The following is a 16904-nucleotide window of genomic DNA, read 5'->3' on the forward strand; positions in this document are numbered from 1 at the left end:
TACAGGCAAGAAAACTATTCTAGCTGGCTCAACTGGGCAGAAAATGCAACCGCTTCATTAACAGCAAGGGCTCTGGAGCTGGGTCATCAAGAGGCTGTTAGGATGTAACATACCTGGCCACAGGCTAACGTAACCATTTCTTTTTAATGGGGTCTTGTTTTCCTTCTGCAAACCTCAAGCTTCCTTCTAAATGAGACCACAGCTCATAACAAGTCTGCAAAATATCTGTGTCTTTACAAAAATAAATAAATAAAACAAAACATTTTTTATGTATGGATGTATATCGTTTTTAAAAGTTATGTGAGATGTATTTCAATAAACTCCAAAGCTAAATATACTATCTGAAGCCTAAACCATGCTATCCAACTGAGAACAACAGAACACGCAGTATTGCAGAGCAAAAGTATTGACAACTCATTTTTCTGTGTTGGACACCCTTGGATAATCTTGAATGACATGAAGGTTATCTAAAGCTGAAGGGAGGCCAGCAACCAGCAGCTAATCTTTCCATTTCAGGCCATATTTTGTGGGGGTGAAGGGCAGATGGAAGAGAAAGTTAGCCCACACCTTTTTAAGATGACTTTTCATAACAGAAGTCAGCACAAAGAGAGAGTTTTACAATATCTTTTAATGTTTCCCCCACTGGTTTGTATACTTCAAATGCTCCCTTCCCAGTTCGGGGAATAAAACAAACCAGAATGAAAACTCCCTGTGAAGCCCCAGTTTGCAAAGACTGCTGAAGCAGCCAGTGAAGCCAGTCCTGCAAACGCAAGCTTTTAAAAGCACAGAAAAATTCAGCTCAGCGTTTCTAATCACAGCTTCAAAGACAAAAGGATAAGAAATATTGTAGATATTTTGTCAGCAGCAGCAAACATATTTGAGCATCACAAAGTACAAGCACATTCTAGGTGGCTTAAAAAACATATTTGGATTATTTCTACGCAGAGGGCACAAAACAATATTTCTCTTTTGTGCCCTACCCATTCAGGAGATGGAGGATACATGAATTTGTACCCTTTGAGCTAAGGATAGGCATAAACAGCCTCGTTATTTCAAACATTTAGAAAATACCTTTGATCACCACTTACAGGTTAAAAGGAAGAAAAAAAAATGGTATCACATTAACACAGAGCTACTTGTGCAACCACAGGTCTAATTATATGTTGCTATTGGCTAGTCAGATTCTGTGCAGAAGAGCTATTGGAAAGAAAGAAATGCACTGGCTGCAGACAAGGAATCCATTTCAGCTTCTCCGCAGCTCTGAACGGTGACAGAACTAAATAATCTGTTCAGAAAAAAAAAGAGTCAGAAAGGCAGCCAGTCATTTGCCAAAGGCCTTGTCAAAGGGACAAGGAGAAATATCAAAGGAGGTACAAAATGCCCATTATATCAAAGTTTACCATGAAATAAGTGTTGCTACCTTTGTACAGAAACATGAGTTTAAAATGCTTTCAGTATGCAGGTGGTAACGTTAAGAATGAAAATGAGCAATCTGTTCCATGGACTCAGGCCCTTTTACTTGATTCTCTATGGTACATAAAAAGGTTAAGACACAGGTGTTTGTTTTATCTCCTTTTAAGTGGCAGTTACGTTCTGTATCTTCTTCCAAGCCTTATCTCTACAGAAATGGACAGAATGGAAGGAAAAATGGTAGATTTATAATACAGCAGGTAGCAGGCAAGAAAAGGCTTTTCCTCCTCTCTCCTCTTTTCTTTTCAGACTCATCATGCTTTTAAAACACCCTACCAACCATTGAAGACTACTTGCAAAGGAACGAGCACCGAGCACCTTCTGTATCCATTTGCATTTGAGCTGTCAGTGCTGATGAGGAAAAGACGACGCTGTTGTGGCCCCGCGCTCACTCACGAAGCTGCATGGTCCCCGGTATCGCGCCAGCCCGAGCTTCCCTACGCCCGCACGAGCTGCCGCTGCAAACCACGGCCAGCGTGGCGGGCTGCTGCCTTCTTCCTGCCTGCTCTCCTCCCTTCCCAGCCCCCAGCTGTACAGTCTCTGCCCACTTCTCACCCCAGCTCTGGAGCTCACGACACACCTTGATGGAGGGATTCAGTTTATGAAACTGGCAGGAAACTTCTCAGTGCTGGTTGCAGGGTTTCAGCTTGGGAAAGAGATTAATCTGCAAGTTTGGCAGCATGAGGAAAAGCACGGCTGAGAGCCCAAACTCTCTTCTTCGGTAGCAGCAGGCACTTAGACCGTCCCAGTTCATGATAAGCAGTTTGCTCCGAGTGAAGTAGCATTAGTTGATGGGGGGGACGCGGGGGACGCAGGCGTCCTCCCATTTGGATGGGTTATTTCTCAGCTAGATCACTTCACACTAGCTGGCTACCAGGCCGTACAAAGCTTCGGAACAAGACGCTTGAGAAAGGAATCTCTCCTCCTTCCTCACCCAGTTGCCTTAGCTTAAACCATACGTCAAACTAGGGCCTGACTTTTCCTTCTGAACTTGGTAAAACAGTCCCTAGCCTCTGTCTCAGTCCTGCCCATCTGTCCATGGAGGGCGAGCAACGACCAGCAGACTAAAGAGCAACAGAGGAAGGCGGTGGTAGGGGGCAGGCTAATTATCAGAGCTCCAGCACGACTATCTGTGTCTTCATAAGAAAGTAACATATGACTGCGTGGCAACAAGTCAGACCCCACAGCTTTTATTCCTAGCTATTCCGTGTACAGAATGCTATCACACACAATAAACAAACTGAAGATGGTARAAAACAGTATTTTTTCCAGTTTCAGTCCTCCGCACGTTGGCCACTGTGCCAAGTAAAAGGGATTTGTAACAAAACAGATGCATGCGCTTCTATTCTAGTCGCTTGTAAAACGAGGATCACACCTACCACCCTCCGCCCTCCTCGTTTATCATTAGCGTTCAGGCCTGCGTCCCCCGAAGGTGCCACAGAAGGCGCAACTGAAACAGCTGTCCCAAAGTCCGTTTCCAGAACGGACATGCTGGTTTGTCAAAATTTTTTGAGAAAAGACTCAGGTGTAATACAGCTGACATGTATACCAGCTGCAGTTTTCCTAAAAGCATAAGCCTAGGAAAAAAAAAAAATTCCCACACAGTAATTTGGGTGCCGGTACTTTGATGCACTGAATATAATTGCAAACCGTCACCGCAGAAGCCATTACCAACCCAATTTCAGAGCCCATTATGAGGCCTATTACGAGTGCAAGGACTGCACTTGTAATATCAGATTTCCTGATATTACTTTGTTTTTGCCCAAAACCTCTGGGCTTTTGCACCCACTGTTACTGTTTTTTCCTCTCTTCATGCATTTCACCACTTCTACAGCTAATTCTTACTGCTTTCTCCTGGACAATGCTTAACAGCCAATATTTGCTTAGTTAGGCAATATCCATAATTAGCAATTTCCTGTAGTAACTGCATTACAGCTACATTTATTGGAATAAAAAAAGTCAGGGGACTGGATTACGCTGGAATAGCTACAAATAATGCATGAGCATAGAACGCAGACCAACAAAAATATCAATTGACAATAAAATTTGACTATCACATTCCTAGCAAGTTTTAATGAAACACCCACCCTTAATATTAGCATATTTTGGCAAACAGAACCTTGCTTTTCCTTTCTGATCAGAAAAAAATGAAGTTTAAGTTTTGAATGATGCCAAACTGTAGACCTTTGAAAAGTAATCACTGCAAAGAAAATACACAAGATAAGGATTAAACAGGTTTGTCCTGAAAGTTGCCCTTCACATTTGAAGGGGTTCAGTCGAAAAAGCTCTGCATTTCAGGAAGTTGCTTTTTCAAGAAAAAAATAAAAACCTTGTGGTSTTTTTGAAGGTGGGTCAACTGTGAAATTGTCTGTGAAACGGATTTGCAACAGCACCATGTGAAGGTGGGCTTGTCTTAAGTGTAAGATCTCTTTTCCATGGAGATGTGAAAAATGAAGTTCTGACAGCCAATAGAAAAATATTCGGCTGATCAACATGCCCAGGAGAACAGAAATTATAGTAGGAAAAAAGAAAAAAAAATACAAAAAACCCCAAGAAAATCCCAACTGACGCATGACAACTGGAGTTGAAAGACGGGATAATGCTGCCCTCCCTGTTACAGAGGGAATACAATCCATAATGTAATTAGGGTAAATAGGGAGAAGAATAGCCTGCTAGCTTGAACTGTGTTTTGCCTAGAAGATCTTTGAAAGAGCCTGCAAATATTGCAAGAAGGTTGTAAAATGTCTCTAAAATTAATCTTACGCATAGGGCCAGTAGAGCTACCTACTGAAAAAGCCCGATTCTTCCACCTCCCCCTTGTGCCTTATGCAGAGAAGACCAGAGATGCTTACCACAGCAAACTCTGCATGCTTCACGTAACCAAACTGCCTGTTATTACTCAAGTATCCAATTTCAGCAAGCTCCCTCCTGACTTCTGACTGTAGCACAAACAGGTCTGAATTCACTGAAGGAATAACTCTCAGACCAAAACTGAAGAGGAAATTGTAGGTACAACTGTTTGATTCTTTTAGGAATGAGTCTGTGGAAAACGCATAGTCAGAACTGTTAAACACAAGCAAACCAGACCTCTGAATAGCCCTAAGACACCTGGGTTCTGCAAGGAGTTTTTAAGCTCACTAGTCTTAGGAACATTCCTCTCAAGTTTGAACAAGTTATAATCATTATGCGGTATCAGTCTGAAAACACGCAAAGCGTCAGAAATAAGTCTGCATATGTAACTTTCATTTTCTCACTTCCTAACTTGAGTGCTTTGATTTTGCAATTTTCATAATGCAAAATTTTACAGTGTTATTTTAACTAAAAGCCTGCCTATTTTTATAACTGTAATCATGTGGTCTAATAAAAGATACTGCTTCTCCCCACACACCCATCATCATCATTTTAACATAGGTGCTTCCTGAATATAAATACAGTAAAAATACATCAGATGCATTAACATTAAATCAAAGTGATTAGACATGCACAGTAAACAGTTAATTACTCCCCCTGCCCCCACTTCAACTGCAATGGCAACACCTGATGCACTGGCTTGTATCCACAAACTAATCCCTGCCAGCACGAATGTCAAGTCACAGAGAATATCAGTCACAACAAGAATAAGTAACCACACTAAATTACAAAGGAACATACCTACCATGGAAAAAAATCTAACACATTGCAAGCAGATTTCAAAGGAATGTGTGAAACTGGGGTTCTATTTTTAATAAAACAACTGAAGCACTTTAAAACAGTTATTACAAACATTTGGTGATTTAAGAGCTAGTAAGCCAACACTGACAATTAAACAGTATCTACTGTGCTACAGTGTTCACATATTATCTAGCAATACAGTTTCTCACAAATTGCTATGGGGGGGGTTCAGCTTTTTTTTTTTTCTTTTTTTTTTTCTTTTTTTAAGGTGAACATATTTTTGATTTAAAAAGCAATACTAATTAAGCAAATTTTTTTTACCCCTTCCTTTGGATCTGTGTGAAGTCCTCCACCTGCATGACCATGCCAACACATTCTCTTTTCTATCAGTTGCCACCTCTGGAGCATCTGTGTGAAAAAGAAAAGTCAATTTGCAGGACCTCAGGAAACATGCTTTTAAAAGCCAATGAAGAAAGAAGAACTCCTGATTTGTCTTCCTTCCCTCCCCCTCAACTGTATCAGCTTGATTTAATACAGGATATTACATCTCTCTACAAACCTTGCCTCACCTGAAGGAAACAATAATAAGAAAGGGACCATAAATCTAGCAGTAAAGAGCATGTTGAAAGCAGCCAGCAGGTAAAGACAAAAGAGCCTTAAATGTTTAAGTTAAAAGGACAACTACAAACTTAAAAGTGGAGTAAAGAATGTAGAAAAGAAAAGAAAGTCTTAGAGGATGATATTCCTCTGATACATTAAAAAATAAAATGGAACACACTTATGCAACAAACCTCTTTCCACGTATGTAAAGATTAACTTTAATCTTGGAAGCAAAATTAATAAATAAATCAGCTTCACACTTTTCTTTCTGATCAGGACAAGGACAAGTCAATCTGGTCCAGAACTCCTGCTGCAATCCACCACGTACAGGCGCAGTTAGGATAAGGTTTTTTAGCACATTTTAAACATCTTTTAAAAACAAATGCTCAATTATCATAGCATGTGGCCAAGATTCCATGCTAACACGGAGAAAGAAAAGTTCCGAGTTTATAATTCTGATAGCTATGTTAAGAAAAATAATTCACTGCCCCTGGGAGTTCCTCCACATTCAATTCCAAAGTGTCTGCCACAAACAATGGATGTGTTAAAGCTTTTCAGGAATCCACGCTTTGTTTAAAAGATTTGCCACATGTCAGCAACTTCCAGATTCAAGTTCTGTAAAAGGCTCTTTAGAAATCTCATTTTATATATATGGTTTGATAGCAGAAATCAGGATTTCCTGAGTTAAAGTTACATTTTTCTTATTTAAAAAAGAACATCATCAAAAAACATCTAAGTGAATTTTATGCTTTGAAGTCCCAAGGACTGTCAAAATAGCTTCGCTTCTTCAGTCAGTTCTGTGAGTGGCTGTTCTTTATTAAAAGAACCCTCTCCCCCCAAATCAAGACAAATACATTTTCTAGTTTCATTCAGACCAAATGTACTACTTCAAAATGTATGTCATAATTTTCCAGGAGCAGTAAAAGTTACATCTTCCTTATGTTTACATTGGCGTTAGGCTAAGCAGACCTCGAAGGAATAAGAACCTGACATCCTGGCACTCAATGATGAGCAACAAGTTTGCTAAGTGTCTTGACGTTCCCCAAACTATGCAGAATTTTGAAGCAATAAAGCCCTACATACTCAAGGAAAGCTCGCCGCCTTCTATACAATTTTTTGCAAGTCAGACCACATGAATCCAAGGGTCAACAAGCAAAAGTTACATATCTAAGATCTTTTCTTTTAAGTTACTATGATAGCATTGGCTTTGAGAGATTCAGAAAGACTTCTTGAGGAAAGTGCAGTCTGAAGGTTTTAAGCCAAGTTCTCCCTTTTCTAGAGGCAGAGATATAAATTGCAATTTAACTTGCTGCATTTAGAAACCACAGAGAAATTATTAAAAAAAAAAATGAAAGTAATGCAACAAACTGAAAGATGCACCAAGGGCTTGAGTTTCCTCCCACCTGCAAGTAGGAAGGAAGAAAACAATTTATACCTACCTCTGAAGCATCTAATAATGGTCTTGAATAACCTCTCCCCAGACTCTGCCATGATGTTTGTTTGCATATTGGTGGAATCTACAGAAGAGAAAGGAAAAACAAAAAGTGAAAACGGAGCAGTGCAGAGCATGCACTTCGCATTCACAGAATATTCATCTAGCTTATGTAAACATGCATAGCATGGGAACAAGGCAGAGGGCTTTGGGGTTTTTTTGACAACCGACCACAGAAAAATAAAAGGAAAACTGGCGGGGAGCAGGTGTGAAATAAATTGCATTCAACCATTAAAAATGCTAAATGACAATGAACCTTTCCCTTCCCCAAGTCCACACTCCCATCAGACTTCTTTTCTTTTGTATCGTGAAAGCCCCAAAGTTTTCTCTTTCTTCTCACTTTGTTCTCCTCCCCAGTTGTCTTTTGAATTCTTTTCAAATATTCTTCTTTTGTTCTGTTTTTCATTATGAATTATTATTCTTAGGCTTATAGGTTTTGCCATTTTCAGCCTCTCCTAGCTCAGCTGATACCATGCTTGGCTCACAGACCGCAAGGCTAGTCAAAGCCACCACTCCTGACTGGGAAGCACGGGGAGCATCAGAAATTACAGCAGGGCTGGCTGCAGGCAGACAGGATACAAAGTACATTCATTCAGACACGTGTCAAGGCATATTTAACAGGCATACAGTTAGGCACCAACCCTAGCATGTTTTGCATATCATAAAAAGCAATTTTCCATAAGAATTTCACATGACCATTTTTTTTCGCTAGGGRGACTAGCTGGCAGTGCTTGCTCAATGGCAAAACACAGGCCCCTTTTTTGGTTAGCAATGATGGTTCCACATCTTCGACATATTCAGTAATGAAGACAACCACTTATCCCCAAAGCTTATTCCCGCTTTCAGACATTCTGGTACTTCTAAACCACGCAGGCTGTATGTATCCCACTAACCAGGATTTTACTGCTTTGTTGCAATATTAGCCATACAGCTCACACTATATAAAAATCAATATTACAGAGCAAAATAGCAAAAGAACAGCTCATCAGTCCAAGGCAAAGGACCAAAGTCAGAAAAAAAATTTAGCTTGATCAGAAAGGAAAATAATTTTAACCTTAACAAACAGCAGCACTGCCATAAATATATGTTTTGTATACCTTGCATTAAGCTTTCTTTTGCTCTGGTCCTAACACACAACATGCAAGTTCACGATTTAGTCAGTCTCTTGCAAGAAAGTGAAGCTAATTCCCCACCTACACCTTTCACCTTCATATGGGACCTGCTCATTCCAGACACCGCAATTACATGACATTACGTACAGAGAAAGAACAAACATTTTGGAATTGTGTTTTGCACTCAGTAGGGCTAATTGACCTGGGTGAATTGCTGTGCTGATGCTTCCAAGACCTGAGTTAAATGAAGAAGCTTCAATTTTAAGGTGCTTCGTTGCAGATACACTCATAACAGTTTCACACCAACGCTCAAGACTCCGTCTAAGCTGCTGAGGAAAGCAAACGCAGATCCAAACGAACACACTAGCCATAGGAACAGTGACAGCTTCATAAACAGAAAATATAATGGAAGAAGACAAGGACTTCAAGAATCTCAGCACATTGCAAACTACTGCAAATCAACTAACTGCTATGAAGACACGGTTATTTTGGATGAAAGGTCCCGCTAACGCACAGGAGGAGGAGTGAGCACTGTAGGCAGTTAACCACTATTGTGGCATCCGGCAACAAAGTAGAGTCTAACGCTAAATTAAGCTGCACAGCCAATACAAAAGGCAGTGGCATTCTCAAATTCAGTGAAGGCAATTAAATTATCTCAATACAACTCCGACCGCTTCCCCAGACAAGGGCCATTGAGAAGCACGGATTAAACCATGACAATTTGGAATTTATAGTGGAGACATGATCCAGGGCGAGAGCCACAATACCAAGAGCAGCAAAACTCTATATGCACACCCATTAGATCCCGGGTTAATCGGTTCCTGTGTCCTACAGAGTAGTGTACGATCAGCATATTGAAACCCTCAGTGTCTCTATGCCAGCATTTTATTTCCTTTAAATACATGATACTCATAAAAGATTATTGGGATACCATGCCAAAGAGGTTTAGGAGCTGACCACAACTTCATTTTGGCTTTTCTTAAGACAGCACAGCTGGAACTTCTCCTGAGTAATACCATCCTCTCCTGCTTGGCTTTGCAAGAAAAAGAACATATCAATTTTGCATTATTATAAGAGTTGAAATTCAGGTTTTTAATTCAGAATTCGTTTTTTCATTGTGGATTCCTAGTGCACAAGAGTAGACAACTGATGCTCCAATGGCTAATGGAAAGAAAGTAATTACTGTTCTTCAAGAATGTACTTAAATGCCACCATAAGCAATATTTTATTAATAGTTTATATCCTTTGACCCTGAAATCCACAAAGTTCTCTTCTGCCTGAAGCATGAGAGAAACATAATACTGTAGAAGTAAGTTTACTAAAACACCGACAGATCTGCTCTCAATTATTGTGTTAAACAGCCTACTTAGCTGACTGAAGCTATAAACTGTCGCGGGGTTAACAGATGAATATAGTAAAAAGGTCACATGATTTGCACAAGCTGCCTAAGAAAATTTAAGTTCTTCATTTTCAGTCTCATGCCTTGAAGGCTGGAGGTTTCAATCCTCTCCCAAGCTCCTGCTGAAAATCAAGTCTCAGCAGACAAACTGAGAATTAAACATTGACAAGGTGAACATTACTCACCCAGCAGATCTTCTAGCTGTTACAGCATTAGCAACCAAACAGCCCAAGGAGCGGGACGGAAGCTCACGCTGGCGCCCTCCCATATCCCCTAGGCAGGCCTAGGGCTCCACTGTCTCTCGCTGCACCTCTTTCGCAACAGAGCAAAGGAAAGGCATGCTTGTACCTTACTACGACATAAAAATAGTTTATTACTGCTTTGAAGGAGCAGGAGCAAGTCCTGTTTGTTTCTGAACTTCTTAAGAAATTACACAGGAAACTAATTCTGACATTCCTCAATTTCTGAATGCCTGACTTTGCAACCATTATGTTCTTTAGTTTATTTTTGGATATGATTCCATATACTTTAAAGGATGAAACAGATGTCTAGCACTAATCGCACATAAAAGTCATGTTCCTAAAGTTTCATGACTGTGGATTGTAGGTAAAACACTATAAACGCAAACAAACAATTGGGATTAAACACATTTGCTCAAGGCCAAATCCCTACTTTGAAGCTTCTCTACTGAATTTCCAAYGTACTGTTCCAGGGCACATTGGCGAGACAGCCAGAGCACATGCAGAGATTACTGTACTAATCTAACGGGGATTTTTAACTGATTGTAATAGAAAAGATAAATGAAGGTAGGATTCAAGTACCTATGCAGTATTCAAGCCCCACTGCTAACTTCACTGAGCGTTGTATAAAGCGAGAAAGGAAGAGATGAATGGGAAAGAGGAGAGGAAGACAGCAAAAAAGCTGAAAACATCCTGGCAGGCAGAATACACTGACTTTGCAAATTGGACTAAACTGCCACCAACACAAACAGGGAACACTACAACTAAGCTTAACAACGGCCAGTTTGCAATTGCTCTGGGCGTCTACCCAGAACAAACGAGACCACAACGGTAACAAAAAGCTACCTTAAGGAGCTTTCCCAGAATATTTTCTTATTAATATACATTCGCCTCCRGCTTATTTTGGTAAAGCCCATCTCCAGGGCAGAACAGCAAACCCCCCTAGCATCGTAGCAGGAGTCCCGATGCACAGCACCGCACCACCTACCCCAGGGAGGCTTGCTAACACGCTGGGGGACCCCAGCATCTCCCAAACGAGTTTCAGATCAAGTTCCCATACTTCCACCTGTTCTACTTCGTGAACATCCTTCCTTGCAATGGTTTTCAATAGTATTAGATGTGCACTTTCATAGACACAAACAGGAGAACATTGATCTGTTCAGCAGCGATGCTTCCTCTATAAAGGGATTTTGAAAACTGAAGCAATTTCAACTACAATATGTTATTATGCACACATCTGTCAGCTACGAGACTGGAAGAAAGGTCTTACAATGAAACTAACTCTTAGGGAATTAATTTCTGGTCTTGCTGTATTTCTTGAACATGGTATGTGCTCTGCTTAGAAGATGAGACTGTTGACTCATACTTCCCATGTGTCTAACTGTCCAGCTGCACTATCAGAAAGCCTAGAGAGGGGAATTCAGCAACACACGGACACAGGAAATGAAGTGATGCCCAGACAGTGAGCACTAGGAGAATTCTGAAGGACAGAGCAGGCTTTTGTAGGGGCGGGGGAATGCAAAACATAAATAAGTTTAACCAAAATACCTGAAACTTCTCTTACAACAATTCCTAGAGCAAGGGCTATTATGAAATTCTGCACAAGAACATGCTCTTTATCACACATCATGTAGCAGCTGGAAGGCCAAGATAATGCAAGGAAAAAAGTCACTTCTATTTTTACTGTTACACTTTATGATAATTTATGCAGCCTTGCTTTTTACAATTGCCAAAGTCAACTCTGAAAGGAAACCCTCAGTGTATTTCTTGACTTAGGAAGATTCATGGTAAAACAATTATCCTCAGCTAAAGGTTGCTGGGTTTTTCAGTCACATGATCTTTTTCTCCATTTAAGTTTTAGAGAGAATAGAATTTACTATTGCTTTTATTTTGAATGCAGGTAAACTGCACCACAAAAAAATACTAAGCTTCCTAGACAAAAGTATAGCCCTTGTTTGGTCACTTTTCAAAGTTCACGAAGCAGGCCACATCCAAGAGGCTGGTTCTCAGTATTTCTACCAAGCAGAGATCTTAAAACAAGAGCTCTGGCACGATGAACCCCATGCCTCCTCCAGCCACAGGAGGGGGAAGGGGAAGGAGTTACATTTGTAGAAATACAAAGCAATCTCAATACTAAGAACTGGAGCCTGATCACAGTTCCACAGCGCGTCAGGCACACAACAGGCACAGTCATTTACAATGTTTGTTCTTCCCCTTCATAAGTTTATCCATCTTCCTCTCCAGGACACAAATGTCGCATCTCTTATTACTCAGAAAAGCAAGACTGATCAAACTACTGAAAAACCTAAGAGTGAGGGAAGAAAGACATGGGTTATCATCTGTAATGCAACAGCACCCAAACAACTTATTACATTTAAATCCTATTGTACTAAATGCCACAGAAAATACATATATTGTTCTGGCTCTTACAAAAGCTTACAATCAACCCAGAAACAACGAAGACGGGGGAGATGGAGTACTGCATGGATGCAACATAAGTAAAAGCATAACTGGCAAAGGTTCCAACTCCATCCTTTTTAAACAAACGATTAACTCTGCTTATGTGGTCATATTCCACCATATTTTTTTCTTCCTTTAAAATAATCACAATTTTTCTCGTGAGTTAAGCTATATCTGCGCTGCTTACCAATCAGAGCTGTAAAAGGCGCAGTTCTTGGCTGACACGGCCGTGCTGTCACAAACCTCTGCTATTTGCATACTTACACAAATAAAAGCTGTGAACTTTTAAAAGTTCAGAAGAAAAGAAGAAGAAAAGAACTGTGCTTGTACAGTTTAGTTTGCTCATGAAAGCAGATTCTACTGCAGCAGTGGAAAACACAGTGTTGCTGGTATAACTATGTCACATCAGGCATGCCTTCCTGGGAAGGCGCTTACTATTTAGGAACATTTTGGGGAAGACACGTTGTTAAAGCCAACTACCTGGATTTTTCACCTGGCTGGGTCCCTGCAAGCCTCCTATTCCATACGACATTAGGAAGCTGGATCATGGGCATTTATTTCACATTTCCTGCCCTTTGGTGATAGTCAGCCAGCTAGTGCAAAACCTAATCCACGTCTGATACCTACAGGACCGCAGTAAAGGAAATGTAGGAGCTTTCCCACACTCAAAAGAACCTACACTAAAACATGCAAAGGAAAAAGAATAAACATCAGAAAGACAGGTTAGGTAGTTCCTCCTTCTTTGCTGTTACTCTAGCATGCAAGATTGCAATTACAAGAGCTCAACAACTTTATTCTTCAAGCAACTCTGCAGTGCCCAAAGAGCGCAAGTCCAAGTGACCGTAAAAAAGCCCCTAGCCCAAACTAAGCTGACAGTCATCACGTGGTAACCCGGAGACTCCCACAAGAATACATGCTATATAGCACGCTGACTTCATTAAATCTTATTCCCAGATGACTGTGAGGCATGCAGCTTAAGGTAGTTCTAAACAAAACTAAGTTGTTTTAAACGTTTAAAAAAAAAAAAGTTTGTTCCTTTTGATTTTTTTTAAAAGACATAGAAAAGGTTTCGGAATTTGCCCATTAGAAAGATTCAGTCCACATTAATGTTTAAACATAAAAAAGCACAATCAAATACTGAAACTAAAAACAGGGTGCATATACTTGTTTCCAAAAATTTAATTTTTAAATGCTGAATTACCTAATTGATAAAAGTCACCAGCTAATCACCTTGAACTACAGTTTACTGAAGTGCTCAGCCAGCTTTTGTCAGCTGCTTCTGCTGGTGCAAACATTTCTTGAACTAGCTGAAAAACTGAAAAGAGAAAAGGGGAACTGAAACAGCAGAACAGTGCTTTTTCCCTTGTCAACAGATTAATGAAAGGTTAAGGAATGACGCCTCCTAGTCCCAAAATTTTGAAGGACATCAGAACAAAAAAAAAAAAAAAAACTAGGACACTCAGTTTGAGCCTCCTCTTGGATCATAATTAAGTAAATTGGTTTGGACTGCACACCACACTTACACAAAATACATTGCCTATTTGTCATGTGTGGTACAAAATTTGTTTAAAAAAAGTAAACTCTTGGGTGTGCACTTAAGTTCTAATTTTCTTCCCAATAGAGCTTGATGCAGAAGTGAAGTAAAAGTTAATCACCAGACTGAAAAAAAAAAAAAGAAAAAAAAAAGCAGCATACTTTGTCAAGGAAATGCATAAACTAACAAGCCAAACAAATCAATGCATCTGTAAAGTACAGATATAGCTTTAGCCTTCTGGTTCAGAAAACTTAGTGTAAAGCAGCATTTATCAACAGGTGGCAATTAAAACTAACAAGCAAGAATCAGCATTTTCTTGTAAAAATAAAAACATTCAAAAGCAAAATAGGATTAAGATAAATACTTTTATACACCACCATGCTTACACAGTTGTTTATTCATTGACATTTAAAGCAAGTTTCCAGAAACACTGGACAACACTAAGTACTGAGATATCGTAATATATCCAAATACATGGACAAAAATTTGGTCAACATCAACTCCAAGCTTCTTTCTTACACAAGTTTCAAGATTAAAACTCCCAACAATTTACTGTTTCACTCCTGCTCATCTAAATATTAAGAACTAGACTTTAGCCTGCGACCGAATTCTGCCTGTCACAGGCAGTTAATCAGGGCAGATGATAATGAAAAGCTAGTCATAAACAGTCGTACTCTGAGGAAAGAAAAAAAAGGCTTAAGATGATTATCAAACAAAAATAATAGTTCTCCGAGAGTCCAGGGAAAGTTCATTTATTCAATCTTTGAGATACAGTTCCTTCGCTCACTTTGAAAACTGGACTCATTCAATTTGAGGTATGCACTCAATTCTTTATTTTTAACAAAAAAAAAAAAAAAAGAAAAGAAAAACCACTCATTGGAACTTGTCACCACAGCCTTCCACTGCTGACAGAAAGATTTCCTGTTTGTACATTAGGTATAACCGGTCCTCTTGAGCATGAATTTGTACCATCCAAACGCTGCAGCAATCATTAACAGAAAACTATAGTCAAACATGTTTCACACCCCTTTGGCATTAGCACAAAGGAGGGCACGTTTTTGCCAGAACAGTTACCAGCACAACCAAACTGCAATTTCACTAAGGATTTTGCTATTAAGATCCAAACAAAGAAAATGGAAACTGTTTAGGTTTTACAAGGTGCTCAGATTTAACCTTTTAACACTGTGCTACTAGCAAGCTATGGAATGCCACACACTTTTGAATTTATACAAATAGAAATGTGGGACCAAGCAGGCAGAACTACTGCTCAAGTGCTGAGAAACTGATGGAGATAAGAATGGAAAATGTCACGAAGGGAAAAGAGTGGTAACACAGAGTTGACTCCTTATTGATTTAGAAAAGAAAAAAAAGGGAGACAAAATAAACTAAAACTACGTATTCCAGCACTGAGAATGAGAAGTTAACTTCAAAATTGTCTTCTCAACATAGATCTCTTAATCCCATTTTTAAACACAAAAAATACTTCAAAAAGTAAGGCACATAATTGATGCCAAATAAAAGCATGGTTTTACCTTCCCAATCTGACATTACCAGCGATTTCCCTATGAAAAGCAGCTTAGTATAAGGACAAGCCAATCTTCTTAAACTTACACGTTTAACACACACATTAGGGAGCCAGTGGGAAGAGGATCGCACAGGAGGAGGGACGCAAGGAATGGCAGTGGCTCTCAGGATCCGACTGCAAGGAGGGCTTTGGGCTGGGAAGGCAGGTTGGTGCCAGGGTGGCCTGCTGATGATAGTCTCGGATTTCCCCGTCACACAGCTCCTCCCAGCATCCAGGGTCTGGATTGCTCAGCAGCATCCGAATCAGTACAGTCCTGCTGCCGGTCATGCAACATCGCTGCCTTTACAAACCTTTCGGCAGACCATGAACCAAAGACAGACCAATTTTCGGCTAGGTGAGCGATACATAAGAAACTGTAACACAGTTCTGCTACAAGATTCTGCCAGTCACAAAGCTCTGACAGTCTTCTGAGCTCAGCTGCCGCAGAAGCCGAACCTTCCACCATCGCTAAAGGAAGAGGTTAATCATCAGGTTAAACAAAAGTGTCAGAAGAGAACTAGCCCTCTAAATTAAACTTCACTTTGAAAGTTAAAGCCACATAAAACACAAGTCTGCTACTACATCGTGGCAAAAACACGTGGGCCAACAGAGGATGCCCTAAAGCAACACCACCGCAAACCAGCTCCTGTCACCTATATTTAAAATCCATTTAGATGCAGAGCACAGGTCAAGAGGCAAAGGCCAGCTAGGGCAAAGGCAGGCAGGCACCCGGGGACGGTTTCTCGGACACAACGCGCGAGGCAGCCCCGAGGGGCTCGCCGGAGGGCAGGTGCAGCAACGGCCCCGGCGCGCTACGCAGGCGCGGAACCACGGGCCGGACGGGGAAGCCTAACGGCAGCCGCGAGCTCTTCCCCTTCCCTCCGGGGGGGCGAAACGCGCTCTCCGTGCCCGGTGCTCTAACCCAGGCCTCCAGCACCGCTCACGGAGGGAGGACGGCGGGTTTCTGTGCCCCCGCCCAGCCCAGGTTACCGGGGCCCAGCCGGCCCCAGGCGCCACCAGCCCGGCCCGCGCGCGGCCCCGCCGCCCTCCGCCGCCGCCAAGGGAAGGACGCGCCGAGCCGCCCGCCGGCCCTCCGCGGCGCCCGCCCGCACGCACCTGGCCGCTCCGCGGGGCCGCCCGGGCCCGCTGCCGCCCGCTCCCCACCGCCCAGCCGTGCGCGCAGGCGGCGGCCGCCGGAGACCGCGGAAGGGCGAGGGCCAGCAGCAGCCGCCGCTTGCGGCAGGCGACCGCCGCCAGGCTCCGCGGCGCCCCTAGCAGCGCCATCTTGGGAGGGAGCGCGCGCAGGGGGTTGTGGGACGCGGGCGGACTGGCCGGGAGGAGAGGGGCGGGGCGGGGAAATGGGCGGGGCGGGGCGGGGCCCGG

General features: G+C 41.7%; 1 protein-coding gene across 7 annotated transcripts in view; it reads right to left on the reverse strand.

Annotated features, from left to right (window-relative positions):
- ABCB7 (ATP binding cassette subfamily B member 7) overlaps nt 1-16805 on the reverse strand; it is a 52805-nt gene extending 36000 nt beyond the window's left edge. Inside the window, exons 1-5 of one of the 7 annotated variants that reach the window (XM_026086368.1) lie at nt 15569-15585; nt 7554-7773; nt 7161-7238; nt 5443-5529; nt 4323-4510 (exon numbers count right to left, since the gene is read on the reverse strand). In XM_026086368.1, coding sequence (XP_025942153.1) covers nt 4323-4510; nt 5443-5529; nt 7161-7238; nt 7554-7656 — 456 coding nt within the window. In that variant the 5' untranslated portion in view covers nt 7657-7773; nt 15569-15585. Of the gene's footprint in view, nt 1-1788; nt 1909-4322; nt 4511-5442; nt 5530-7160; nt 7239-7469; nt 7489-7553; nt 7774-15568; nt 15766-16637 lie in introns of those variants that run through there. The other 6 variants (XM_026086367.1, XM_026086369.1, XM_026086372.1 and 3 more) reach the window with 6 other exon arrangements.
- Between the last annotated feature and the right edge of the window lie 99 nt (nt 16806-16904).

The sequence above is a fragment of the Apteryx rowi genome, unplaced genomic scaffold (assembly GCF_003343035.1).
Source record: "Apteryx rowi isolate R43461 unplaced genomic scaffold, aptRow1 scaffold_69, whole genome shotgun sequence".
Taxonomy (NCBI): domain Eukaryota; kingdom Metazoa; phylum Chordata; class Aves; order Apterygiformes; family Apterygidae; genus Apteryx; species Apteryx rowi.